Consider the following 26,413-nt stretch of genomic DNA (forward strand, 5'->3'; position numbering starts at 1 on the left):
CACCAGCATCATCCATCAGGCTTGGCCTGACCTCCCCTTCTCCACCTGCAAACAGGAACATGTGCCCAGGCAGTTCCCTTAAAACAGGCAGGTTTGTGGAGGACCAAGGTGAGTGCAGAGAGGTTCACATGAGGTCTGTGAGCACTCACAGGTAAAGACATGGGCCAGGGAAACACCTCCCAGCTGGAAAATCTCCAGGCAGCAAGGTTATGATCTGGGAATGGGAGAAAACTAAACCCAGAACTGCTGTGGCAGGGAGAATTCAGAACTACCCATGTGAGCCCTTGTATGCAGAGCCCTTCCTCTGAGCAAGCCCCCTTGGCTCCTCTGCCTCCCAGCACAGCTCTGCCCTCAGGGCCGGGGGTCCGAGGCGTGACCCCCCTCCCCTGCAGGCAGAGCTCCTGCAGAGCCCTGGTGCCGCTCTGCAGCCACGTGCCCAGTGCCCTCTGCAGAGCCCCGGGGCTGGGAGCAGCTGCCCGGCAGTGCTGGTGCTGGGAGGTGGCTGCACGGCTGGGGCAGGGGAACGCTGTCCTGAGAGCCGGCTGCTCTGCCCGGGCCTCTCTCAGCCAGGCCCAGGGGAGATGCTGGGAACTGTCAAACCCCTGGAACTGGTCAAGTGCCATTCCCGTTCCTTAGCACTGGGAGTGCATCTGCTGACACCCTTCTGAGTTAGCAGGAGCTCCACAGGACAAAGTTGAGCACCAGGACTGGTCCCTGCCTGTACCACCTCTGCAGAGTACGAGTGATGGATCAAGAGCCCATGGGCAGATGCTCTGCTCTTCACTGCACACACGGCCAGAACCAAACAGGGCTCCAGCCACGGAGCTGAAGGAATGTCTCATAGAAAACTACATCTGTGCCTAGGAGTGAGGGTCTGAGGGAAACAATTTTGAACAGTGCTCCCTCAGTTGTCACAGTCTTTTTTTTCCCTAAATTAGGGCAGCAGATGTCCAACGGCAGCTCCATCACCCACTTCCTCCTCCTGCCATTCGCAGACACGCGGGAGCTGCAGCTCTGGCACTTCTGGCTCTTCCTGGGCATCTCCCTGGCTGCGCTCCTGGGCAACGGCCTCATCATCACCAGCACAGCCTGCGACCAGCACCTCCACACCCCCATGTACTTCTTCCTGCTCAACCTCTCCCTCCTGGACCTGGGCTGCATCTCCACCACTGTCCCCAAATCCATGGCCAATTCCCTCTGGAACACCAGGGCCATCTCCTACACAGGTTGTGCTGCACAGGCCTTTTTCTTTCTCTTCTTGATCACAGCTGAGTTTTATCTCCTCACTGTCATGTCCTATGACCGCTACGTGGCCATCTGCAAGCCCCTGCACTACGGGACCCTCCTGGGCAGCAGAGCTTGTGCCCACATGGCAGCAGCTGCCTGGGGCACTGGGTTTCTCAATGCTCTGCTGCACACAGCCAATACATTTTCACTACCCCTCTGCCGAGGCAATGCTGTGGAGCAGTTCTTCTGTGAAATCCCCCAGATCCTCAAGCTCTCCTGCTCACATTCCTACCTCAGGGAAGTTGGGCTTCTTGTGGTTAATAACTTTTTATCATGTGGATGTTTCTTTTTCATTATGGGGTCCTATGTGCAGATCTTCAGGGCCGTGCTGAGGATCCCCTCTGAGCAGGGATGCCACAAAGCCTTTTCCACGTGCCTCCCCCACCTGGCCGTGGTCTCCGTGTTCATCAGCACTGGCACATTTGCCTACCTGAAGTCCCCCTCCATCTCCTCCCCATCCCTGGATCTGGTGGTGTCAGTGCTGTACTCGGTGGTGCCTCCAGCAATGAACCTACAGCATGAGGAACCAGGAGCTCAGAGGTGCTGTGAGGAAGCTGGTGATGATTGGCTGTGTTTCATCAGTTGTACACTGCCTGCTTTCCTCTGCAAAGGGCTCCCAGTGTCAGTCATGTCAGGCCAAGTCCATCCTTCCTGCTTTACATTTGTTTTTCATTTTTCTACTCATGATGTTGTCCCCAAAGACATGTCAGTATTCATCTCCTACTTCAGTATCTGCCCGTCTTGTCTGACCCACTGTCTTTGTGTCAGTGGGGGTCTCTCATTTTATTTAAGGGAAATAAATGATCCTGCAGCAACTTCTTCTCTGTGTGTCATATTTTAAGCCCAGCTGGTAACTCAGCAGCACGCAGCCGCTAGCTCACTCCCTCCTTCCTCCTTTCCTCCCCACTCCCAGAGGGATGGGGAGGAGAAGGAAAGAATGTAAATCCCACGAGTTGAGATAAGAAAAGTCCAAGAATTAAAGTTTAATATAACACTCCTACTACTACCACCAATAATAATAATGATAAGGGAAATAACAAGGGGAGAGAATATAAAATTAAAAGAGGAAGAGGAAAAGGAAAAGAAAACGACAAACACAAGTGATGCCCAAAACAATTGCTCACCACCCACCGACCGATACCCAGCCCGACCCCAACAGTGATCTGGGCCCTCCAGGTGACTTCCCCCAGTTTCTATACTGGGCATGACGTGCTGTGGGATGGAATACCTCTTTGGCCAGTTTGGGTCAGGTGTCTTGTCGCTGCTTCCTCCCAGCTTCCCGTGCCCCTCCTCACTGCGGAGCATGAGACTGAAAAGTCCTTGATCAGAGTAAGCAATAATTATCCACAACTAAAAACATTAGTATGTTATCAGTGTTGTTCTCAGGCTAAAGTTGAAAACACAGCACCGTACCAGCTACTAAGAAGGAGAAAAATAACTATTACAACTGAACCAGTTCACATGTCATCAGCTCCCTCCTGAGAGGGATGCTTCTTTCCATGGGTACTCAGACCATTTGTCTGTTGGGAGGAGACTGCCCTGTAAGGCCTATCAGACTTGCCCATGCTCCTTCACCATCAGTATCCTGGGCTGTATAACAAGGAGCATGGCAGGAGAGCAAGGGAAGGGATGCTCTGGAATACTCCATCCAGGTTTCAGATCCCCAATCCAGCAACGCTATCAGCAAGCAGGAGTGGGTTTAGCAAGGGGCCCTCAGGACAGGCAGGGGCTGGAGCACGTTGCCTGTGGGGAGAGGCTGGGGGAGCTGGGCTTGTCCAGCCCAGACAAGGGAAGGCTGATGGGGACCTGAGATCTTGGGAAGGGAAGGCTGTCGGGGACTGGTTGCCTGTACCGGCAAGGAGGACATGGAGAATCCAGAGCCAGGCTCCTCACCATGGTGCCTGGTGGGAGGACAAAAGGCAATGGGGGATAGTGACAGAGGAGAGGTTCAGCCAGGACATGAGGAAACCTTGTTCCCATAGGCTGAGGCAAGTGCTGCATCAGGTCCCCCAGAGAGGCTGTGTAGTCTCTGACTTCGGGGTTTTGCAACTCGGACTGAATCAAGCCTTGAACCACTTAGTCTAACCCTGTTTCTGACAGGTTGGACTTGAGACCTCCTGGGGTCCCTTCCAACCTCTGTTCTCTTATGATCCTATACTGGTGGGGTTATGAAGGGCCACAAACATGACACAAGGGCTTGAGCACATCTCTGATGAAGAGGCTAAGAGGACTGAGGGTGTTCAGCTTAGGGAAGGGAAAACTCCAGGGAGACATCTTAGCAGTCTACCCATACCTAAATAGGCCCTACAGGAAATCTGGAGAGTGGCTTTTTACAACGATGTACAGTGATAGGACGAGGGGGAATTGCTTTAAGCTGAAAAAAAAGAGATTTACATTAGACATTAGGAAGGAATTCTTTACTGTGAGGGTGGTGTGACAACGGCACAGGGTGCCCAGAGAAGTTGTGTCTGCCCCATCCCTGGCAGCGTTCAAGGCCAGGTTGGGCACAGGAGCTTGATGTAACCTGCTCTAGTGGAAGGTTCCCTCATCCAGTTGGAACTGGATGAGCTTTAAGGTCCCTTCCACCCCTAACCAGTCTGGGATTCCATGATTCTCTGATGTGCGAATGTCGGTCACCCTTCACTTCACTTAGGTGATGTGACACCCTGTTCCATTGCCCAGGTTGAGCTGTGACCCCTCGCATGCTCCACCCCCAGACAAAAGGCATTGAGGAAGAGCAGCCCATGAGGGACCTCCCCGAGCTGGCTGGGCAGAGGCTGGTGCCCCCGCGGCGACTCCAGAAGCACCCCTGGGTGCCCAGTGGCCATGGGCACGATGCTGCCGCCATCACAAAGCCGTGGCGGTTGCTGTGGAGACACCCATTGTGACGGGGGCCCCCCCGGTGAGCGTGGGCTATTTAAGGAGCGAGAGCCCTGCAGGAACCAGTGCAGAGGAGACCCCTCCCTGGGGAGGCTGCATCTCCCCTGGCTGCCCTGCGCACCCAGGTACGTGTTCTTTGACTTTTCAATCCTACTTTAGTGTTCGCTTGAAACACGTTGTGGGTGCGTGCTCTAAAGGGAGGAGAAGCTGTCAGGAGATGTGCTGGTGCCATCCCAGCTGGAGGAGCAGGGGAGAGGTGAGGAGGAGGCCCTGGGCTTGTTCCTGTGCTTGGAGCTCAGCTCTGGCTGCAGAGGTGCTGGGGGCGAAGCAGGAGCCTTGTGTGTGCAGGAGCTGTTGGTGTCAGAGGTGCTGAGAAGGTGGTCCCAGAACAGGGTTTCCCTATGTCCTGGCTGAACCTCTCCTCTTCGCTATCCACCATTGGTTTACATCCTGTCACCATGCAACATGGCGAGGAGCCTGGCTCTGTGTTCTCCATGACCTCCTCGTTGCTACTGTCTGTGATGAGGTCCCCATCAGCCTTCCCTTCCCAAGATCTCAGGCCTCCGTCAGCCTTCCCTTCTTCAGGCTCAGCTCCCCCAGCCTCTCCCCACAGGCAACATGCTCCAGTCCCTGCCTGTCCTGAGGGCTCGTTGCTAAACCCACTCCTGCTTACCAATATCTTTCCTGAATTGGGGATCTGAAACCTGGATAGAGTGTTCCAGAGCATCCCTTCCCTTGTTCTCCTGCCGTGCTCCTGGTCATACAGCCCGGGATGCTGCTGTCCTCCCTTGCTGCCAGGGCACACGCTGCCTCCTGTCCAGCTCTTGCCCACCCAGACCTTTGCCATGGGCTGCTCCCAGCCAGGCAGCCCCAGCCTGTGCCAGTGCAGGTGAGTCCCCTGCAGGGGCAGAAACTGGCATTTGTTGCACTGGTATTTCATGAGGCTGCTGATGGTACATGCTCTTCTCCTCCTGGAGCCCCACATTCAACACAGAGGCCTGGGAGACCTTGTCAGTAAAGACTCAGGCAAAGAAGGCATCGAGTCCCAGTCATTGGTTAATCCCAGCCACCAACACATTTGCTTGCTTACTCCCCCACCAGTGGGATAGATGAGAGAATTGGAAGGGTAAAAGCCAGAAAACCCATGGGTTGAGATAAAGACAGTTTACTGGGTAAAGCAAAAGCTGCACACAGAGGCAAAACAAAGTGAGGAATCCATGCACTACTTCCCATCGGCAGGAAGGTGCTCAGCCATCGCCAGGAAAGCTGAGGAGGGAGAATGATAGACCAGCTTTGGTGGGCACCTGGTGTCCAACCAAAGGAGGAGCTTTATCTGCGTAACAGTGCATGATAAACCAAAGGAGGGCTCTATCCTGCATAAGAGTGACATGGGCAGACAAACACCTTTACTTCAAACGTTTTCCCATCCTTCCTTCTTCTTCCCCCAGCTTTATATGCTGAACATGATGGTGTATGTTCTGGAATATCCCTTAGGTCAGAGGGGGTCAGCTGTCCTGGCTGCCCCCCCAGCTCCTTGTGCACCCCCAGCCTACTCACTGGTGGGGGGTGTGAGAAGCAGAAATGTCCTTGACACTGTGTAAGCACTGCTCAGCCATGACTAAAACATCACTGTGTCATCAACACTCTTTGCAGCACAAATCTGAAACACGGCCCCATACCAGCTACTGTAAGGAAAATTGACTTTATCCCAGCCAAACCCAGTACAGTCCCTCAGTCCCATTTTTCCCTGCTGTTTATTAACTCACTGTCCCTGTTCAGCAGCAGCCCTGCACTTTCCCTGCTCAGTCTTGGGCTCTCAAACAGCACTTGAAGCTCTTCTTGCTTTTGGCTTTTCTTGCAGTCACCAACTCCAGGTGGTCACCTCCTGGCAGTGGCTTCGTGGTCCCTGTCAGTGCCCTCCCTGTCCTGTGTTGGCCCAGCCCTGCTGCCCCACATGTGGTCCCACAGCCCCACAGCACAGGCACAGCATGGCAAAATGTGTAACCATGTTCTGGCCTGCATCAAAAGGAGCATGACCAGCAGGTCACGGAGGTGATCCTGCCCCTTTACTCTGCTCTCATGAGACCCCACTTGCAGCACTGTGTGCAGTTCTGGTGTCCTCAACATAAGAAGGACATGGAGAGCTGTTGGAGCAAGTCCAGAGGAGGCCACAAGGATGATCAGGCGCTGGAGCAGCTCTGCCCTGGAGACAAGCTGAGAGCATTGGGGCTGTTCAGCCTGCGGCAGAGAAGCTGTGTGGAGACCTCAGAGCAACCTTCCAGTATCTGAAGGGGGCTACAAGGATGTTGGAGAGGGACTCTTCATCAGGGACTGCAGCAATAGGACAAGGGGTCATGGGTTAAAACTTAAACAGGGGACATCTGCAATGAGGAAATCCACTTTTATTACAGAGATTTCAGATGGGAGACCACTGTGCCAGCCTGCCAGACACATGCGCAAAGGGGAAATTTAGGTTAGATATAAGGAAGAAGTTCTTTAATGTGAGGGTGGTGAGGTCCTGGAACAGGTTGCCCAGAGAAGTGCTAAATGCTCCATCCCTGGCAGTGTGCAAGGCCAGATTGGACGGGGCCTTGTTGATGTTGGGCAGCATGGTCTAGTGTGAGGTGTCCCTGCCCATGGCAGGAACTAGATGATCCTAAGTTCCTTTCCAACCCTAACCATTCTATGATTCTATGCTTCTGTGATTCTATGTATTCGCTGTGAGGAATAGTCTATTTTGCATGATCCCCATGGCATCCCTTTGTGCCCTGACCCCTTTCTGTTCCTCCTACTTGAGGTAGCCTCTTCCTTGAGCCTACCCAGCCCTATCTGCATCCATGTGGGGTTTCGCAGACATCCCTGCTCTGGGATCTGCCAGGCTGTGGCCAAGGAGAGAGGTTGAGCAGGGCTGGCCATTCCCCCAGTGCAGGCACTGAGCCCAGCCACAGGAGGGAAATGGCCGTGCAGCAAAACTCACCCATAAATGTGTGCTGAGGGGTCAGTGCTGGAAGTGGATGATTCGCGAGGCCACCAGTGACAGCTCAGTCCAGTCTCATTGTCTAACACATCACTCCATGCCATTCACCCCTGAGACCATAGAGAACCCCAGCACAGCAGCATGGCCGGGCGGGGGCAATTTCTTCAGCCTGTTCCTGACCTCAGCTTTGGAAGAAGAGCCCAACCTCCAACATCTGCAATGAGGAAATCCACTTTTATTACAGAGATTATACATGGGAGGCCCCTGTACCAGCCTGCCAGACACATGTGCAAAGACCTCTGGGTCACACAGACTGCATTCATGCCTCTTAAGAAGTGGGGTGGATACAGACATTTCTGGGCAAATATGATGTCCATGGATAAAATATCCAAATCCCAGGAGGCTCCCCGGATACTCTGGCAGCTTAGTGCTGCTGAAAGACTACTGACTGCATCAGCTTTTTCAGGGCATCCTTTAGCTCCTGGTTCCTCAGGCTGTACATGAGGGGGTTCACTGCTGGAGGCACCACTCTGAGTACAGGACTGCCACCACCAGGACCAAGGATGGAGAGGAGATGGAGGGGGGCTTCAGGTACGCAAAGATGTCAGTGCAGACGAACAAGGAGACCACAGCCAGGTGAGGGAGGCACGTGGAAAAGGCTTTGTGGCGTCCCTGCTCAGAGGGGATCCTCAGCACGGCCCTGAAGATCTGCACATAGGACCCCACAATGGAAACAAAACAGCCAAGTGCTAAACAGGCACTAACCACAAGCAGCCCAAGTTCCCTGAGGTAGGAGTGTGAGCAGGAGAGCTTGAGGATCTGGGGGATTTCACAGAAGAACTGCTCCACAGCATTGCCTCGGCAGAGGGGTAGTGAAAATGTATTGGCTGTGTGCAGCAGAGCATTGAGAAACCCAGTGCCCCAGGCAGCTGCTGCCATGTGGGCACAAGCTCTGCTGCCCAGGAGGGTCCTGTAGTGCAGGGGCTTGCAGATGGCCACGTAGCGGTCGTAGGACATGACAGTGATGATTAAATACTCTGCTGAAATGAAAAAGACAAAGAAAAAGACCTGTGCAGCACAACCTGTGTAGGAGATGGCCCTGGTGTCCCAGAGGGAATTGGCCATGGATTTGGGGACAGTGGTGGAGATGGAGCCCAGGTCCAGGAGGGAGAGGTTGAGCAGGAAGAAGTACATGGGGGTGTGGAGGTGCTGGTCGCAGGCTATGGTGATGATGATGAGGCCGTTGCCCAGGAGCGCAACCAGGGAGATGCCCAGGAAGAGCCAGAAAAGCAAGATCTGCAGCTCCCGCGTGTCTATAAATGCCAGGAGGAGGAATTCAGTGACCAAGCTGCCATTGGACATTTGCTGCCTCTGGGTATGGCTCTCTGTTGAGGTAGAAAAGGCAGGATTGAGTTAGGCCAGACTTCTTTAAGCAAAACATATTTCATGTCTCATTGCCTCCCCACACTCAGACTCTTCTCAGGAAGACTCTCCGTCCACCTCCCTCACCTGAGCTCCAGGTTTTGCTGCCTGAGGGGACCATTTGGAACAGGAACTCTGTCATGGGCTCCTGAGGAGTCCTTCTTGCTGTGCAGCCACAGGGAACTAGGAGAGCAGGTTGATCTCAAATTAAATTCACCCATCATCTAACAAAAAGCTTTTGGACATTTATGCTCGTGATTTGCCCAAAGCAGAACTAAGCTGAGGTAACTTTGTTCTGTTTATTTTGTTGCAGTTGCACCTGACATATTGAGAGTTCATGTTGGATGGTTGAATCCCCTGACATTTCACTCCAGGGGAAATCCTGTAGGTCCTGAGCAGCAAAGTTATGGTCCCTTAGTGCAGAGAGGAGAGCTGCTCTGCCCATCAGTGCTGTTCTCAGCTGCCCTGTGCTGGCAGCCTGGAGCTGGAGGAGGATCACACCCAGGTGTTCCCCTAAGAGGAAACTGGACAGTGCTGCGAGTAGAGGGATCCAGGTTCAATGAGCAGCTTGACAGACTCCTCACCTCTTCTCATCTGTCCCCTCCCCAACTGGGACACAGAGCGATCATTGCGGTTGCTCATATGCAGCCGCCCATCAGTATTTCCATGCTTTTACAATGCTCCAGCCAAGGGAGGAGGGACACACAAAGAAGATAGAAATCAGGGTTTGTCCTTTTCTGGGCTCTTGCTGCTGCAGGGCAAAACATGACCAAGACCTTGTGGGTTGAGGGAAGAGGCTCTACGTAGGGTGGGAAAGGGGACAAGGGAGGAGTTGCTCAGGGGAAGGTGTCTTTGCCACAGTAACAGCAGGGAGATGCCCACATCCCCCTCCCCAGCATTTCTGGCAGCAGATCCCTGCTAATGTCTCTGCTGCTTGGAGCTGTTCCTGCCAGGAGCCATCTCCCTGTCCCCAGCTCAGCTCCCTGTCAGTGCTCACAAACCCCATCCCACTCGCTGTGCACCCACCTCTGCCTGCAAACACCTCGCAGGGGCAGGGCACTGCCCAGGGGCATCTCTGCATGCTCCAGGCTAAAGATCACAGAAAAGCTGATGTGGCTGGAAAGGGGATGTCACTTGAGATGGTGGGAGGCAGGAGGGTACATTGCTCTGAGGTGCTTCTCCCAGACTTACTCGTCTTTCAGAGTAAGAGTCTACTCCTAACTAGAAGCATGAATTTCCATCTCAAGCACCAAACCCAGATGACAAGAGAAAGAGTCAGGAAAGGTCCTTCTCTTTCCAGAAGCCACGAACATGCTGTGCTTCTTAATGAGTTCTCTTGGAGTAGCCATGAAGAAGAGATGAAGCTGTGACAAGCACAACACTCTCAATAGCAGAAAGACCTTGCCCAGCCCTGCTGGAGTCAATCCTTCCCCCCTCAGCTTCTCCCCCAGCGCTGTGGGGAGCTCCCGGGCAGGCTGAGTGCTGACCCTGGCAGGCGGCAGAGTCCCTGCCCCGGCACACAGCCCCTGGGGTGCAGGGACCCGCAAGGACAGCGCTGGGCACCCCTGGCTGCACACCCACATTCACACCCTGCAGCCAGCCCTGCGACAAGGGACCTGTCTTGCCCTGGCCCTCGCATAGTGCAGACAGAAGCTCTGCTCTGGAGCACATCCTCCTCCTTATCTACACAGAGAAACTAAGAGAGTCCTCCTGACAGATCCCATGCACTGTCCGAGGCAGCAGCTTGAAGAGATCCCTCCAGGAACTGCAGCTGCATTGCCCTGCACCCAGAGCCTTACCACGCACAGGGCTGGGAAGGTTTCTCCTGCAGGCAGCTCTCAGCATCCTCCACTGCCAAGTGCCTTTAAGCTCTCTGAGGCTCGCAGGTCTGCCCTCGGTGCCTGCAGGCAGTGCCCCAGCCCTGCTCCTGGCCAGAGCTGTCTCTCTGCAGCGCTGCCCGCTTGCCAGCATCTCTCTGCGTCCCAGGAGCCCGGCCCAGCTCAGCAGCAGAGGCCCAGCCCAAGGTGGCACTGCCTCTGCCCCTCTGGGCTCCCTCCAGGGCTCCCTGGGGCTCCAGAGGAACAGCACAGGAAACAGCCTGAAGCAAGCACTGATGTTCCCTCCCTCAGCTGGGAGGCATACTGCCTTCCTGCAGAGTCATTTCTCTGAAAAATGTGTCTGAGGGACAGAGTTTGGTCTACACAACAAGATTTTGTAGAATCATTGAATCACGGAGGTTGGAAAAGACCCTTAAGGTCGAGTTCAACCAGCAACCTAACACTATCAAGTCCACCACTGAGCTATGTCCACAAGTGCCATAACTAAATGTCTGTTAAATACCTCCAGGGATGGTGACACAACCACTTCTGTGGGCAGCCTGTTTCTTGTCCCATCATTAGACAGGACAGCCAGACCAGGACAGGCAGGGATCTCCTTTACCCCTGCTGAAGGAAGGGATTCAGCCTGATTAGTTGAGGCATCTCCTCCTGGGACTGTAGCCCTGGAGCTGGAAGGGGACTCAGCTCCCTCCCAGGCTCACCACAAACCCACAGGACATGGGATTCCTCCTGCCTCTGGTCAGGTGTTCGTTAAAAAGGCACCTACATGTGAGCTCCTTGTCTCAGCTCTCATGGTCATTAACAGTGATGGGGGCAAGGAGTGAGGTGTCCAGATGCAAATCTCTCGTGACGTTTGGCATTACAGGGCTGGTCAAAGTTACATGCACATAATAGAGACAGGTTGAAGATACATGCAGGCTGATATAGAGACAACACAATATCTTTGGGAATATTCTTGTAGTACTCAGAGGCATCAGCCATCAGTTGCTGTCAGTGAAGCAAGGTCTGTCCTTTCTGCCACCCATTAGCTGCAAGCATTGAGTGAACACAAAATACATCACTGCAAGGTACTTTCTCACCCACTTGATGATTCAAGTAAGGAACAGCCCAAGCATTTTAACTGTGTGCCTGAGTACATCTGGCCTTCAGAGACAGCATCCTCCAAGCACAGTGAAGAAAGACACTGGACTCTGGGAGGCATCATTTAAAATGCTCTTCCTTAGATCTAGCTCTGTAAGGGGAGAATTGTACAGATAATCTCATGTCCCTTTGATGGCTGGAACCCCAGGAGGAATAGCATGGAGGCAAAAATGATGAGGAGGATGGATGCCCCCTGCATGAAGGGGAAGCTTGGATTTCTGGAGGTCTTCTACGTGACAGGGAAGAGGTCGGGTTCTCTGTTGTCACTGAGGATCAGAGGAGTCGGTAAGAAGGACATTGTGCTCACAGTTACAAACTACTTGATCAGGGAGGGGAAACAGAAAAGCTCCTGAGGAAGTCTCCAGGTTAATGAGCAGGTTCCTATGGAAGTGGAATTGCCCCAGCATTCACTGGCCAGGCAAACAGTGTGCAACAGTCTGGAGGGTCTTGGCACAACCTGTTAACACAGATGCAGGGTGGGCCAACAAGGGTGATGCTGCCCTGGACCTGATCCTGGCCACCAAGGAAAAGCTGGTCCGGATGTGCCCATCATTGTCAGCCTAGGCTGCCATGAGCATGCAATAGTGGGGACTCAGATGCCAAAGGGCATGAGGAAGGCCAGCAGCAGGGAACAGACCCTGGGCTCCAGAGAAGAGGACTTGGACTTGCTTGGGGACTGATCCAGGAGGTTCCATGGGAAGCGGCTCTGATGGTGAAGGAGCATGAGCAAGTCTAACAGGCCTTAGAGGACAGCCTCCTCCCAGGACAAGAAGGTTGTCTCCGAGTACCCATGGAAAGAAAATTCCTCTCAGGAGAGAGCTGTTGCCATTAAATGATAACAGTCAGCAAAGAGAGAAGCAGCACTGGTCTAACAACTTCATGCCAGAGGTTACATACAGTGCAGTTAGAGCTACCTTGTCAAGTGAGAGTGAATGACAGCAATAACATTAAAGAAATCAAGTTTCTCAGCACCAAGAAGTGCTGTGGAACAATAGGCCACCCGGGGGAAGTCCAGATCAGCACAAAGATTTGTATTTCAAGAAATGAACCCCAAAGGAATGGCACCAAATGATCTCCTGGAGCCTAAGTGCAAAAGCACTTAGACCTGCAAGAGCACAGAGGTGCTTCAGGGAAGTCCTCCCCTCACACATCTGGATGGGTTTCCTCAGGTGGCCTTTCTAGGATCCATCAGTGGTGAATGGAGAAACATGGTCACCCCCACCCTGAGGAAAGCCTTGAGGGTTTCTTAACTCTTCAGTTAGTTACTAGTGGCAATGAGCAGTGTGTAGGGAGGTGAGAGAGCGGGGAGGGAACTCAGTAAGAAGCAAGGGGATGGTTCAGAGCTTTAACAAATCCTTACAAGCAGGACTGAGCCCAGCAATGGAGAGCAGTTGATGTCTGTAGGTAGAGGAGGAGTAGTGCCGTGATTGAGAGACGGGACGCAGCTTGATGCAAGCAAGATGTCGTCTTATTACAGTTATCCATATACATTTATACTTGTCCCTACCTAGCGTGTCTCATACTGATTGGTCTATCTTTTACAGAAGGCACACACTGATTTGCTAACTAGCATAAGACAAACTATTAATCAAGCATTTACCTCCCCCCAGCAACATCTTTTCTTACACAAAGAGTTAGCTCCTCTTCATCAACGTCAGCTACTCCCTTCTCCCTCACCCTTTCCAACCCATGATTGATAAATAAACACTGGGCCATTCTTTCTCAGCCAAGCTTTTATCCTTATCTTATTCCTCCCATGGTTTACGACCGACAAGTTCCAACACCTCTCCTTCTATCAGCTGAACAGCACTGGGAGTCCTGCTGAGAGTAGCCAAATCCTGTCCCACAGAGTAGGTGTCCCTTGGAATGTGGCGGCAGACCCTGGACAAACCAGAGGTTCTCTGAGAAGTTTCCCTCAGGGGAACATGCCTCAGTGTGGCACATGGGGAATGCCCACTGCTGGGGGTGCCTGAACACTGCTCATCATGCCCCATGAGCCGACCTTCCTGTCTCCCTCTTCTGAACTACCCAAACTTGCCTGGAATGCAGGAACCATCCCTGAGCCTGGAGAATGCAGGAACCTCCTGGAGTGAGGTGTCGCTGCTGCAGGGTTCTGGGAGACACTTGTGAGTGCGGGCAGAGAGTGGGGTGTGCGCAGCAGAGAGGGTACTACAGGCAGGAAGCTGTCCCAAACGAGGTGCCCTGTCCCCAGAGCATGGGGGACCTTGCACCCAAGGACACCAATTTTCCTTTTGGCTCTTGCCAAGAAGTTCTCAATCTGCTCCATTCCCTTTTTCCCACTGCTTTCCCATGGTGCTTAGTTCTCTATATTGCTGGCATCACCCATTCCTCTGGAAGCCTCCTTTAGATGGCATTGCTGAGGGACATTCACTTCACCTGCTGAATTGACACTATAATAGCAGCCTACAACTACTGGATTTCAGAGATGATGGAGGTTTTCTTGGGAGTGGGAAGAGAAGGAAGCTTCTACAATGTACAGCTTGGAAGGTTCAGACTCGAAGTTAGGAAAGAGAAATGTCACTCCAAATGTGGACTTGTGGTGCAAGAGGTCACTCAGAGGGACTCTGGATCAGCCCATGGCTTTGTGTTTCAAGGAACAGACAGCAGTGGGTGGAGAGATGTGACTGAAGGTAGAGAGATGCCAGGTGAGAGCTAGGTGGGAAAGCAAGATGGGTGTCAACAGCCTGAAGGGAAAGAGGTGCAGGCATGGGCCAGTGGAGGGCAGCCTGCAGCAGAGATGCCTGAGGATTCTGGCAAGGCTGAAAGGCCCAAAAGAACAAAAGGTCTCTGTCCCCTGGGCTACGGAAGTTGCCTCTTTCAGCAAGGCCTATGAAGAGAACTTTCATTCTCAGGATTTCAGGCTTTACTTCTCCAAGGGCTGTGCTCAGGGCTTGGCCTTTCTGTTTCAGCAAACAAACCAAAACAAACCAACCATCAGACACCTGCATTTTGCCTTTGTCTCCCTGTAATCACAGCCTCCAGTTACTTGCTTTAATGAGTCCCTGGGGAGGCTTTGTCAGTAACAACCCTCAGTGGGGCTCATTAATGCTGAAGGGATTTGGGGCATCTTTTCTAACTTGAACTTCTTGAGAGGTTTCTTCAGTCTCCTCTCAGTACCTGAGAGGACTCAGCCCAAATCCACCATGGGGCTCATTTAAACCCTGATGAAAACCCTGTTGTTTTTTTCGAGTCTTCCAGATTGTCTTCCAGGGAACTGGGGAGGTTTCCGAGTGTAAGAAGATTACAAAAAGCTACTGAAAAAAGTTATTTGAAAGGGTTTAATTTATTACTTTTCAGTTTAGAAATTTCTATTCCATTGCCATTGATCCCGAGTGTCTTCCAGTGGCCTGGACAGGCAGGAAAAGCAGCCTTTAAGGTCCAGTGCTGCACTGAGCAACTCGCTTCTCACTTCCCCACCCAACATTGCTCTCATCGTCCACCTGGGACTTGCATCACTTCTCCTCACATCCCACTTCTCCACTGAAGCTGGCGGCTGGATGGTGCAGCTCCTGTGCACCAACTCCCGGCCTGGCTGCCTTAGAGACCTGCCTGCACACGGGCACAGCAGGATTTTTCCTCTGGGCAAGCAAAGCAAAGGAAAGCAGGACAAAGTGTCCAACGCAGTAAAATACATTCGGTCACCATGTGCCTGGTACAAGCAGCGCCTCACGGGGTCACAATCATACACAGGAATAATCTCATGAGAAATGGTTTACAGACACAGGTAGATAGAAAGAGGTAGCTGTGAACGTGATTGAAGACTTGTCCAAAGAGACAATTAGACTGTAGAAAGACTTGTAAGCCTTTCCTGCCTGAAGCTCAAAGCAGCAGCTTAGGGGACAGGACTCTGAATGGACAAAGAGTGAGGGGAGGAGACAAGTGGAGAGTAATGGGCAGGGCCTTAGCCTAGACAGCCTGCTGAAAACAGGCCTTCAGAGCTGGCCATTGTCTCCTGGACAGGGGAAAATCTATGACAGATGAGAGGAATGAAGCATGTGGTGTCACAGGCAGGACAGTGGCAGTGCAGTTATAGGGGAAGATCAGCATTCCTTTGGGATCCCCCTTGTGAAAGGTCATTGGATTGGCAGAGGTCTCTTGGGAGAGAGCACAAGGACGTGATGCGCTTACCATTGAAAAAGGCAAGTGCTTCCCAAGTGCACCCCAGGGGAGCACAGGCTGCACAAGCTGCCTTTGGTGAGGTGTGTGCCAGCATCAGAGTCCTCTGGGGTGACATTTCTGGGCACCTAAAAGCCGTATGAAGGGTAACTCCTGCCTGGCCAAGCTGAGAGCCTGCAGTTGTGCGTGAGGAGGCAAAGAGTGGATGTGGTTTCCCGCAGCTTCAGCACAGCTCTTGGCGCAGTCTCCCTCAGTGCTGCTCTCCTCAAGGGAAGCCATTGCAGTCTGGGTGGGTGGACAAACAGGAGGGTGAAGCGCTTGTGTCAGCAGAAACAGCTCCAAGACTTGAGGAGCCAGCAGGGACCCTGCTGGCAGCGTGAGGAGGAAGCGGGATCCAGCAGTGGCAGCATCCAGCTGGTGGCAGCCCCTGACCCCGAGCCTGCCCAGGCCTGGGGGAGCCCTCACTGCCCGCTCTGCAGTGGCTGCCCCAGGCAGCCCTGGGCTGGCTCCAGCGCAGAGCTGCTCTCCTGGGGAGCCCCCAGCTCCTGCCAGGCCACCCTGGGGCGGCTGGGGGGTCTCTCTGCCCCCCTGTGCAATGGAGGGATGTGGGCAGGGGGAGGGAAGGGCAGCGCAAGGGACGGGACCATGCCGAGGAGTGTCACAGACCGGGTCACAAAGGGCCCTGCTGTGACCCGCCGCCGAGGGCGCGAGGGGCAGGGCGTCCAGTGCAAGCTGGACCTAGAGCTGGGATAGTCCCTGTGCCAGGAGCTCTCCTGCTCTCGGGAACCTTCTCTTCAGCTGTCTTTGGACCCAGCCTGGATGTGCTCTGCTTCCTCCAGCTGCCATGGCCCTCAGTGGGCAACGGGGGCACTTGCTGGATCTGCTGCTGCGCACCTGAAGGGACACTGAGTTGGAGCTGTGGCTTGTTCTGCTTTACACGGAAGGGTTCAGAGAAGTCATCCTTGTGGGTATAACAGAAAGGGCTTCATTAGTGACCAATGGTAATTAATCAGTGTCTGAATTAAAATCAAATGGGAATCCAATGGTGATTAAGCAATAATTGAATTTTAATACAACTGCGAATTTACAATGGTTTGAAGATGATGTAAATAATAATGCAGACATCTGGAGGTCCTGGAGAGAAACATTCTCTCAGCACCTTGGATGCAGCCGCTTTGGTCCCATGCACTGGTAAGGGTGTAGTTTACAAAGTAACCCCTGGCTTGATCCCCATCCAGCGCTGGTTGTTCCCCTTTCCCATCCAGAATCCTCCTCAAAGCACAAAGGCCTGGGAGACCTTGCTGCTGGGAACTGAGGCAAAGAGGAAACAGACTATATGAGCTCTACTCGCATGTACTCTTGCTTTACTTAGTGGTGCTGTGTTATCTTGTTTCTCCTTTCACTGTTCCTGAAATAGCAGCAGCTCATCTTGGTGTCCTTGAACTCCTGATTCTACAAAATCTTGTTGTTCAGACTAAACTCTGTCTCTCATCAGAGAAATGACACTGCAGAAATAAGTGTCTCTCCCAGCTGAGGGAGGGAACACCAGCACTTGCTTCGCGTTTTTCCTCTGGAGCCCCAGTGAGCCCTGGAGGGAGCCCAGAGGGGCAGAGGCAGTGCCACCTTAGGCTGGGCCTCTGCTGCTGAGCTGGTCGGGCTCCTGGGACGCAGAGAGATGCTGGCAAGCGGGCAGTGCTGCAGAGAGACAGCTCTGGGCAGGAGCAGGGCTGGGGCACTGCCTGCAGGCACCGAGGGCAGACCTGCGAGCCTCAGAGAGCTTCAAGGCACTTGGCAGGGGAGGATGCTGAGAGCTGCCTGCAGGAGAAACCTTCCCAGCCCTGTGCGTGGTAAGGCTCTGGGTGCAGGGCAATGCAGCTGCAGTTCCTGGAGGGATCTCTTCAAGCTGCTGACTTGGATAGTCCATGGGATCTGTCAGGAGGACTCTCTTAGTTTCTCTGTGTAGGTAAGGAGGAGGATGTGCTGCAGAGCAGAGCTTCCCTCTGCCCCAAGCGAGGGCCAGGACAAGACAGGTCCCTTGTCCTGGGGCTGGCTGCAGGCGGATCCTTCTGAAAGACACTGAGGCAGCGTTTACCTGATAGGGAAGGATTCTGAGCTTTGATGTTTTTCACTCTGGGTTGGCACGTTGGGCAGTGGGAGCTGGGAAGTTACTTCTCTGCTTTCGAGAAGGCACCGAGAGTCTTACGAGGGCTTGTCTGAGCTGCTCCTGAGCCCCTGCACAGGCAGAGATGCCCCTGGGCAGAGCCCTGCTGCCGGGAGGGGTGTGCAGGGCAGAGCTGAGCACACAGCCCATGGGATGGGCTCTGGGAGCACTGAGAGGGAGCAGAGCTGGGCACAGAGCAGCAGCTCCTGGCAGGGACAGCTCCAGGCAGCAGAGCCATGGGCAGGGAGTGGGGGGAAAGTGCAGCCCAGGCCTGGGGAGGGTGCCTTCAGGCAGCTCTCTTGGTGTCTGGCACTGGAGGTGGCTGCTGGCCATACTCTGCTGGGCACAGTGCTTTGCTTCTCCCCATGAGAGCTCCATGATCTGCCCTTTGAAAACCTGCTCCCCTGCTCTCATCACAGGACAAATATTTGTGGGGATTTTTAAGAACATTTTGTGTGTGAAGGCATCTTACAGGCAGTGCAAGTGTAAGCATAGGGCAAATGGGAAAGAACTGGTGGACACTGCAGCTCTCCTGGCTCTGCACAGAGGTATGAAGAGCTCAGACCTTTTGACTGTTTCAATACTCTTCAGGTTTTCAATCATACAAAGAAGGACTTATACCCCTGGAAAGAAGCCTCAGCAGTGTTACACTAGGCAGTAAACATGACAGTCAAAATGATTCTAAGGCCACTCTGAGCCTCTAGTGCAATCCAGACTCAACCGAGTTATGACTGCAAGTACTGAACTTTAGAATAAAGTTGGATTTCATCTGACATCCCTCGTGAACATCAGAGCTGAACAAACCACTGCTTCAGAGCAAAGCTGACTCCATGGCAGCACATGGGCAGAGGTCCTGCTCCTCACACCACACTCAGCCAGCACAAACCAGAGAGAGGAAATGCATTTCAGTTGGGGGGATTTCCATGAGAAACGCAGTGGATTTGCTCAGAGGAGACTGTTGTAATTGATCCCTGTCCTTTCCTTGTTTGAACAGGCCCCATGCCCAGAGAAAGCAGATGTCCAACGGCAGCTCCATCACCCACTTCCTCCTCCTCCCATTCGAAGACATGCGGGAGATGCAGCTCTGACACTTCTGGCTCTTCCTGGGCATCTCCCTGGCTGCGCTCCTGGGCAACGGCCACATCATCACCAGCACAGCCTGTGACCAGCGCATCCACACCCCCATGTACTACTTCCTCCTCAACCTTTCTGTTCTTGATCTAGGCTCTATCTCCACCACTGTCCCCAAATCCATGGCCAATTCCCTCTGGGACACCAGGGACATCTCCTACACGGGTTGTGCTGCACAGGTCTTCTTTGTATTCTTCTTGATGACAGCAGAGTTTGCCCTTCTCACCATCATGTACTACAACCGCTATGTGGCCATCTGCAAGCCCCTGCACTACGGGACCCTCCTGGGCAGCAGAGCTTGTGTCCACATGGCAGCAGCTGCCTGGGGCACTGGGTTTCTCAATGCTCTGCTGCACACAGCCAATACATTTTCACTACCCCTCTGCCAGGGCAATGCTGTGGAGCAGTTCTTCTGTGAAATCCCCCAGATCCTCAAAATCTCCTGCTCACATTCCTACCTCAGGGAAGTTGGGCTTCTTGTGGTTAATAACTTTTTAGCATTTGGCTGTTTTGTTTTCATTGTGGGGTCCTATGTGCAGATCTTCAGGGCCGTGCTGAGGATCCCCTCTGAGCAGGGACGTCACAAAGCCTTTTCCACGTGCCTCCCTCACCTGGCCGTGGTCTCCCTGCTCACCAGCACTGCCATGTTTGCCTATCGGAAGCCCCCCTCCATGTCCTCCCCATCCCTGGATCTTGTGGTGTCAGTGCTGTACTCAGTGGTGCCTCCAGTAGTGAACCCCCTCATCTACAGCCTGAGGAACCAGGAGCTCAAGGATGCTGTGAGGAAGCTGGTGACTGGATGTCTTTCAGCAGCCACAGACTGCCTGCTTTCCTCTGCAAAGGGCTCCCAGAGTAGGTCATGACAGGCCACACATGTCTTTCCTGCTTTATATTTGTTTTGCACTTGTGATGATGTTGCCTTCATAGAAATGTCAATTTTCGTCTCCTCCTACTTCAGTATCTGCCCGTCTTGTGTGACCCACAGACTTTGTGTCAGTGGGTGTCTCTCAGTGTATTTAAGGGAAATAAATGATCCTGCAGCAACTTCTCTCTGATATGTCCTGGCACAGCAGGAATGAAGGGGAATGAAATCAGCTTTTGGCTGCTCCAGCTCTGGGATGGCTGCTCTGTGCCTGGAGCAGGAAGAGCTCTGAAGGAGCCAAAGGGCCGGGGCTGTTGTGCTGGTGTGGGGAGATGGGATGGCATGGGGGGGCTGCAGAGCTCTCAGGGTGTCCTGGGGAGGAGAGCAGGGGACACAGGTGTTCCTGCAGGGGACTCACCTGCACTGGCACAGGCTGGGGCTGCCTGGCTGGGAGCAGCCCATGGCAAAGGTCTGTGTGGGCAGGAGCTGGACAGGAGGCAGCGTGTGCCCTGGCAGCAAGGAAGGACAGCAGCATCCCGGGCTGTATGAGTAGGAGCACAGCCAGGAGAACTGTGCTGTGCTCCAGAGCATCCCAGGGAAGGGATGCTCTGGAATACTCTATCCAGGTTTCAGATCCCCAATCCAGGAATGCTACTGGCAAGCAGGAGTGGGTTTAGCAAGGGACCCTCAGGACAGGCAGGGACTGGAGCACATTGCCTGTGAGGAGATGTTGGGGAAGCTGGGCTCGTCCAGCCCGGAGAAGGGAAGGCTGATGGGGACCTGAGATCTTGGGAAGGGAAGGCTGTTGGGGAGTGGCTGCCTGTACCAGCAAGGAGGACATGGAGAATACAGAGCCAGGCTCCTCACCATGGTGCCTGGTGGGAGGACAAAAGGCAATGGGGGATAGTGACAGAGGAGAGGTTCAGCCAGGACATAAGGAAACCTTGTTCCCATAGGCTCAGGCAAGTGCTGATCAGGTCACCCAGGGAGGCTGTTCAGCCTCTGGCCTTGGGATTTTCCAACTGGGACTGAATCAAGCCTTTAACCACTTGCTTTGACCCTGTTTCTGACACGTTGGACTTGAGATCTCCTTGGGTCCCTTCCAACCTCTGTTCTCTTATGATCCTACAATGATGGGCTTATGAAGGGCCACAAAGATGGTCTAAGGGCTGGAGGACGCCTGCAATGAAGACAGGCTGAGAGAGCTGGGGGTGTTCAGCCTGGGGAAGAGAAGGCTTCAGGGAGACCTTACTAAGCCCATACCTAAACAGGGCCTACAAGAAATCTGGAGAGGGGCTTTTTACAAGGGTGTGCAGTGACATGACAAGGCGGAATGGCTTTAGGCTGAAAGAGTCGGGATTTAGTTCAGGCATTAGGAAGGAATTCTTCCCTGTAAGGGTGGTGGACACTGGCCCAGGGTGCCCAGAGCAGCTGTGGCTGCCCCATCCCTGGCAGTGTTCAAGGCCAGGTTGGACACAGGGGCTTGGAGCAACCTGCCCGTGGCAGGGGTTGGAGCTGGAGGAGCTTTAAGGTCCCTTCCAACCCAAACCACCCCGTGACTCTAGGATTCCATGCAGGGATCACACTGGGATGAACTGGGAGTGACTGGCACCATGCTGGGATCATGCTGGCGGTGACTGGGATCGCACTGGGGGCAACTGGGATTGCACTTAAGGTGACTGGGAATGACTGGGATATACTGGGAGCTACCAGGACTGTGCTGAGTGTAAGTGGGGCCACACTGGGGGCAACTGGGATCGCACTGGGGTCATACTGGGCTATACTGGGTCACCCTGGGGCAGAGCTCCCCCGCTGTGTGTGGGGTGATGCAAATTTGTGTACCAGAGCAGCACCCGCCACTGCTGCACCCCGCGGCATTCACCAATCCTGAGACTGTGAAACACCCTGCAACACCCAAAACCATCCTGAAACACTCCCAAGACACCCTCAAACACACCTGAAACCTCCCAAGACTCCCCCAAACATCCGAAAATAGCCACAAACACCCTCAAAACACCCCCAAAAACCACACCAAACTGCCCCTAAACACCCTAGAAGACCCCCAAAACACCCTGTAACACTTCAACATACCCACCACCACCCAAAGCCTCTATACACTCTTAAAATACCCCTGAAACACCACAAACCACCCCCTAAACACCCCCTTGAATAAACCAAAAAACCCTGAAACACCTTTCAAACACCCCCCACAATGCACCCGAATACCCCCAAGGCCCCTTAAAACACCCCTTAAACACCCAAAACCACCCCAAAATACACCCCAGAACAGCAACCCACTCCAAAACACCACACAGAACACCCAGAAGCACGCCTGAAACAGCTCAAAAAACCCCAAACCGCACCACAACACCCGATGGACACCCTGAAACATCCCCAGAGCCCCCAAATGAATACTGGGATCCCTCAAACTCCTCATGTCCTTATCCCCTCCCTGCCATGATGCTGTGGCCTAACCCAAAACCTAACCCCTGACCCTAAACCCCATCTCTGACCGTAACCCTATTCCTGAACCTAACTCTAACCCTTACTTATTTTTATAAGAAGATATGTTATTTTAATTCTGATTTATCATAATAAGATATATGATTTTCTAATATATGGAAATTTATAAATTACACACTCTAACAGAAACGCTTTTCAGACCAGTGGGCCCATGAAACCTCAGGCCATAGAAACTGGGGGGAGTCACCCAGAAGGGACCCGTTGCTGCTTGGGCCAGGCTGGGTGTCGCTCAGCGGGTGCTGAGCAATTACACTGGGCATCACTGCTGGCTATTGGTGCCTTCGTTCCCCTTTTGGTTCCATATCTCTCCCGTTGTTGTTCCATTATTAATAACAATAATACCAATATTACACTGTACTTGATTTCAGTTCCTGACTTGTTCTCATCTCCACCCGTGGGTTTTACATTGTTCCCATCCTCCTCCCCATCCAACCCAGGTGCTGAGAGAGCGGCTGCTGATGCTGAGTGCCCGGCTGGCTATAAACACTGACCCTGTCCTGGCCCCTTTGCTGTGGCAGCAGGGGCTGGACGTTTGCACTCTTGGAGCTCAGCTCTTTGGATGGGCACGGAGCTGGAAGCAGCATTATTTGGCTGAGGAAGCGCAGCTCCCGAGTGTTGCTGGGGCTGGGGCAGTGCTTGCCAAGGGCAGGGGAGGCCCAGCAACAGCTCCTGTCCTGGCACTGTTGCTGTGGGAGCACAGGGGCTCCCGCGGGCATTGCCGCAGTCAGGATTGCGCAGAGGTGGCCAGAGCCCACCAGCTCCTTCCCACCTTCCGCAATGCCCAGTGGGCTTCTGGGCTGTGCCTGCGCCTGCCAGGGCCTCTGTCACCTTCCAGAATGCATTGCCAGAGCCCAGCAGAGCACTGGAGCCTTCCGCAATGCCCAGCTCTGGCCTGGCCTTTAACAGAGCCACCGGGACCCCTCCTGCCTTCCGCAATGCCCGGTGGGCTTCCCCACGCACTGCTGGAGCCACTCAGGTCCCCTTGTGCTGAGCTCGCAGGGACAGCACCAGCAGCTGCACTGCCCAGGGGCTGCTCCTGCCCTCACACCTTCTCAGCACCTCTCACGCCAGCAGCTCCTGCACACACAAGGCTCCTGCTTCGCCCCCAGCACCTCTGCAGCCAGAGCTGAGCTCCAAGCACATGAACAAGCCCGGGGCCTCCTCCCCATCTCTCCCCTGCTCCTCCAGCTGGGATGGCACCAGCACATCTCCTGACAGCTTCTCCTCCCTTTAGAGCACACACCCACAATGTGTTTCAAGCAAACACTAAAGCAGGATTGAAAAGTCAAAGAACACGTACCTGGATGCGCAGGGCAGCCAGGGGAGATGCAGCCTCCCGACGGAGGGGTCTCCTCTGCACTGGTTCCTGCAGGGCTCTTGCTCCTTAAATAGCCCACGCTCACCGGGGGGGCCCCCATCACAATGGGCGTCTCCATAGTGACCGCCCTGGCTTTGTGATGGCGGCAGCATTGTGCTCATGGCCACTGGGCACCCAGGCGTGCTCCAGGTGTCTCTCCAGAGCAGGGCTTCCTTGTGCACCATGCGAGGGACAGGAGAAGACAGGTCCCTTGTCCCAGGGGTGGCTGCAGGGTGTGAATGTGGGTGTGCAGCCAGGGGTGCCCAGCGCTGTCCTTGCGAGCAGGGTCCCTGCACCCCAGGGGCTGTGTGCCGGGGCAGGGACTCTGCCGCCTGCCAGGGTCAGCACTCAGCCTGCCCGGGAGCTCCCCACAGTGCTGGGGGAGAAGCTGGGGGGGAAGGATTGACCCCAGCAGGGCAGCTGAAGGGCGCTGCTGCTGTAGAGAGGGTGCTTGTGGGTCAGGGATACTCGCAGCTCTAGATCAGACCACGACATTTCCAAGGGGACTTTCCAAGGGGAAGCTCAAGGCAGGGGTTGCTATAAAGACAAGGAGCTTTTCTGAGCCTGTGTTTTCAGTTTCCTGTTTGTGATGAATTTGAGGATACAAATGAAAAGGAGCTCTCATGCTTGAACAAGTCTCTGAGACTCCTGAGGTGGAACTTTGGGTGACCAGCAGGTCTGATATGAGCATCCTGAAGTGCCTTCAGCCACTGCTCTGCCTATGGACAGCACCAGCATCATCCATCTGGCTTGGTCTGACCTGCCCTTCTCCACCTGCAAACAGGAACACGTGCCCAGGCTGTTCCCTTAAAATAGGCACATTTGTGGAGGACCAAGGTGAGCGCAGAGAGGCTCAAATGAGGTCTGTGAGCACTCACGGGGAAAAGACATGGCACAGGGAAACACTTCCCAGCAGGAAAATCTCCAGGTAGCAGGGATATGATCTGGGAATGGGAGAAAACTAACCCCAGAAGTGCTGTGGCGGGGAGAATTCAGAACTACCCGTGTGAGCCCTTGTATGCAGAGCCCTTTGTCTGAGCAAGCCCCTTTGGCTCCTCTGCCACCCAGCACAGCTCTGCCCTCAGGGCCGGCGGCCCAAGGTGTGACCCCCCTCTACTGCAGGCAGAGCTCCCGCAGAGCCCATCGCTCCCCCCCACCCCCAGCACATTTAGGTCTGCGCCACGTCCGTCCACCCAATCGATTTGTTAACGAGTTGCTGAATTATTTGTTCATGGATTCATACATTCATGAATTCATCCTTTCATTCCTTCGTCCGTTTCTTTCTTTTTACTGAATCCAGGTTCGAGTTTTTTTAAGCTTTTTCTTTTAAATTTTTTTATTTTTTCCCAGTGGGAAGGCTTCTGTGTAAAGAAACACACACGCACCCCCTTTCTTTTTGTATTCTCCTTCCCTTTCTCTCTTGGGTTCTGGTCTCGGTCTCGGTCTCCCCGTTCCTCCCTCCCGCTCTCCTTTACCGTCCGCCTTCATTGGATCCTATTTCTCGTGGCCGGGAGCCTGCCTGTCTCTACTGCCCGGCAATATTCCAGCTGTGCCGTTGGGGACGGGGGCTGCGGGGGTGTGGGGGGTGTCGGGGCCGAGCGCAATGCCCGCGGGCGGGCTGGGCAGCGCCGGCTGTAAAAGAGAAGGCGGCGGCGCTGCCACCAGCGGAACAAACCCAGTTCATGTCTGTCTGCGGGGGCGCGCGGAACCCTCCGAGAGGCCCCTGGACGGACAGACCCCCCCAGTCCCAGCCTGTGTGTTTGTGTGTGTGGGTGCATGTGTTTGCGTGTGTGCGTGTGTGCGCGTTCATGTCCGTGCGTGTGTGTGCGTGTGTGTATGTTCATGTCTGATGTGTGTGTGCGTGTGTGTGCATATGCGTGGGTTTGTGCATGTGTTTGCATGTGTGCATGTGCATGGGTGTGTGCGTGTGCGCGTCTGTGTGTGTGCACGTTCAAACATGTGCATGTGATGCATGTGTGTGTGCACGTTCAAGAGTACATGTGTGTGTGCACTTCTGCGTGAGCACCCAGGAGTGTGTGCATGCATGTGTACGTGTGTGCGCATGTGTGTGCATGTTTCTGTGCGTGCATGTGTGTGTGTGGATGTGCATGTGTGTGTGCGCGTGAGTGTGCATGTGTGCGTGTGTGTGCACGTCTATACACATGTGCATGTGGGGGTGTGTACATGTGCATGAGTGCCTGTGGGTGTGCTTTTTTGCCTATGTCTGCGTGTGTGCACGTGCGTGCGCGTGCGTGCATGTGTGTGTGCATGTGCGTGTGTGTTTTTGTGTGCGTGCGCGTGCCGCGGGGGGCGGGTGCGGGCTGCGGCATCTGCAGAACCCCAGCTGCATCGGCTGCTGTATTTCAGTGTCAACCAAAACCAGCCTCAATGACAGGGAACGAGGGCGAGCGATGTGACGATGCGGGGGAACAACCTCGACCCCCAAAGCACACGCCCCGCTGTGCACACACAGTCCCGTCCCGTCCTGCCCTCCCAACCCAGTAACCAAAACCCACACTGCACAGCCCCGATCTCGCTCTGGGGGCCGCCGCCTCTGCCCGGTCAAATCCCCCTGCCAGGGAGAGGGTGTCCCGGGGGAGGGGGGGAAAGTGGAAAAAAAAACCCCAAATCCCTACCAAAAACCAAACCAAACCAAACCCAAACCCAATCAAACAAAACAAACTCCAACAAACCAACC

General features: G+C 54.0%; 2 protein-coding genes across 2 annotated transcripts; one reads left to right on the forward strand and one right to left on the reverse strand.

Annotated features, from left to right (window-relative positions):
* The first annotated feature begins 59 nt into the window (after positions 1 to 59).
* LOC115618612 (olfactory receptor 14A16-like) lies at positions 60 to 19,836 on the forward strand. The gene is made up of 3 exons (XM_030510319.1): positions 60 to 108; positions 939 to 1,759; positions 19,672 to 19,836. Exons 1-3 carry the CDS (start codon positions 60 to 62, stop codon positions 19,834 to 19,836), a joined length of 1,035 nt encoding a protein of 344 aa, XP_030366179.1.
* LOC115618790 (olfactory receptor 14J1-like) lies at positions 7,655 to 8,537 on the reverse strand. Its single transcript, XM_030510711.1, has one exon. It carries the CDS (start codon positions 8,504 to 8,506, stop codon positions 7,655 to 7,657), a length of 852 nt encoding a protein of 283 aa, XP_030366571.1. The 5' UTR covers positions 8,507 to 8,537.
* Positions 19,837 to 26,413: the final 6,577 nt, after the last annotated feature.

This window comes from Strigops habroptila, chromosome 23 (assembly GCF_004027225.2).
Source record: "Strigops habroptila isolate Jane chromosome 23, bStrHab1.2.pri, whole genome shotgun sequence".
NCBI lineage: Eukaryota > Metazoa > Chordata > Aves > Psittaciformes > Psittacidae > Strigops > Strigops habroptila.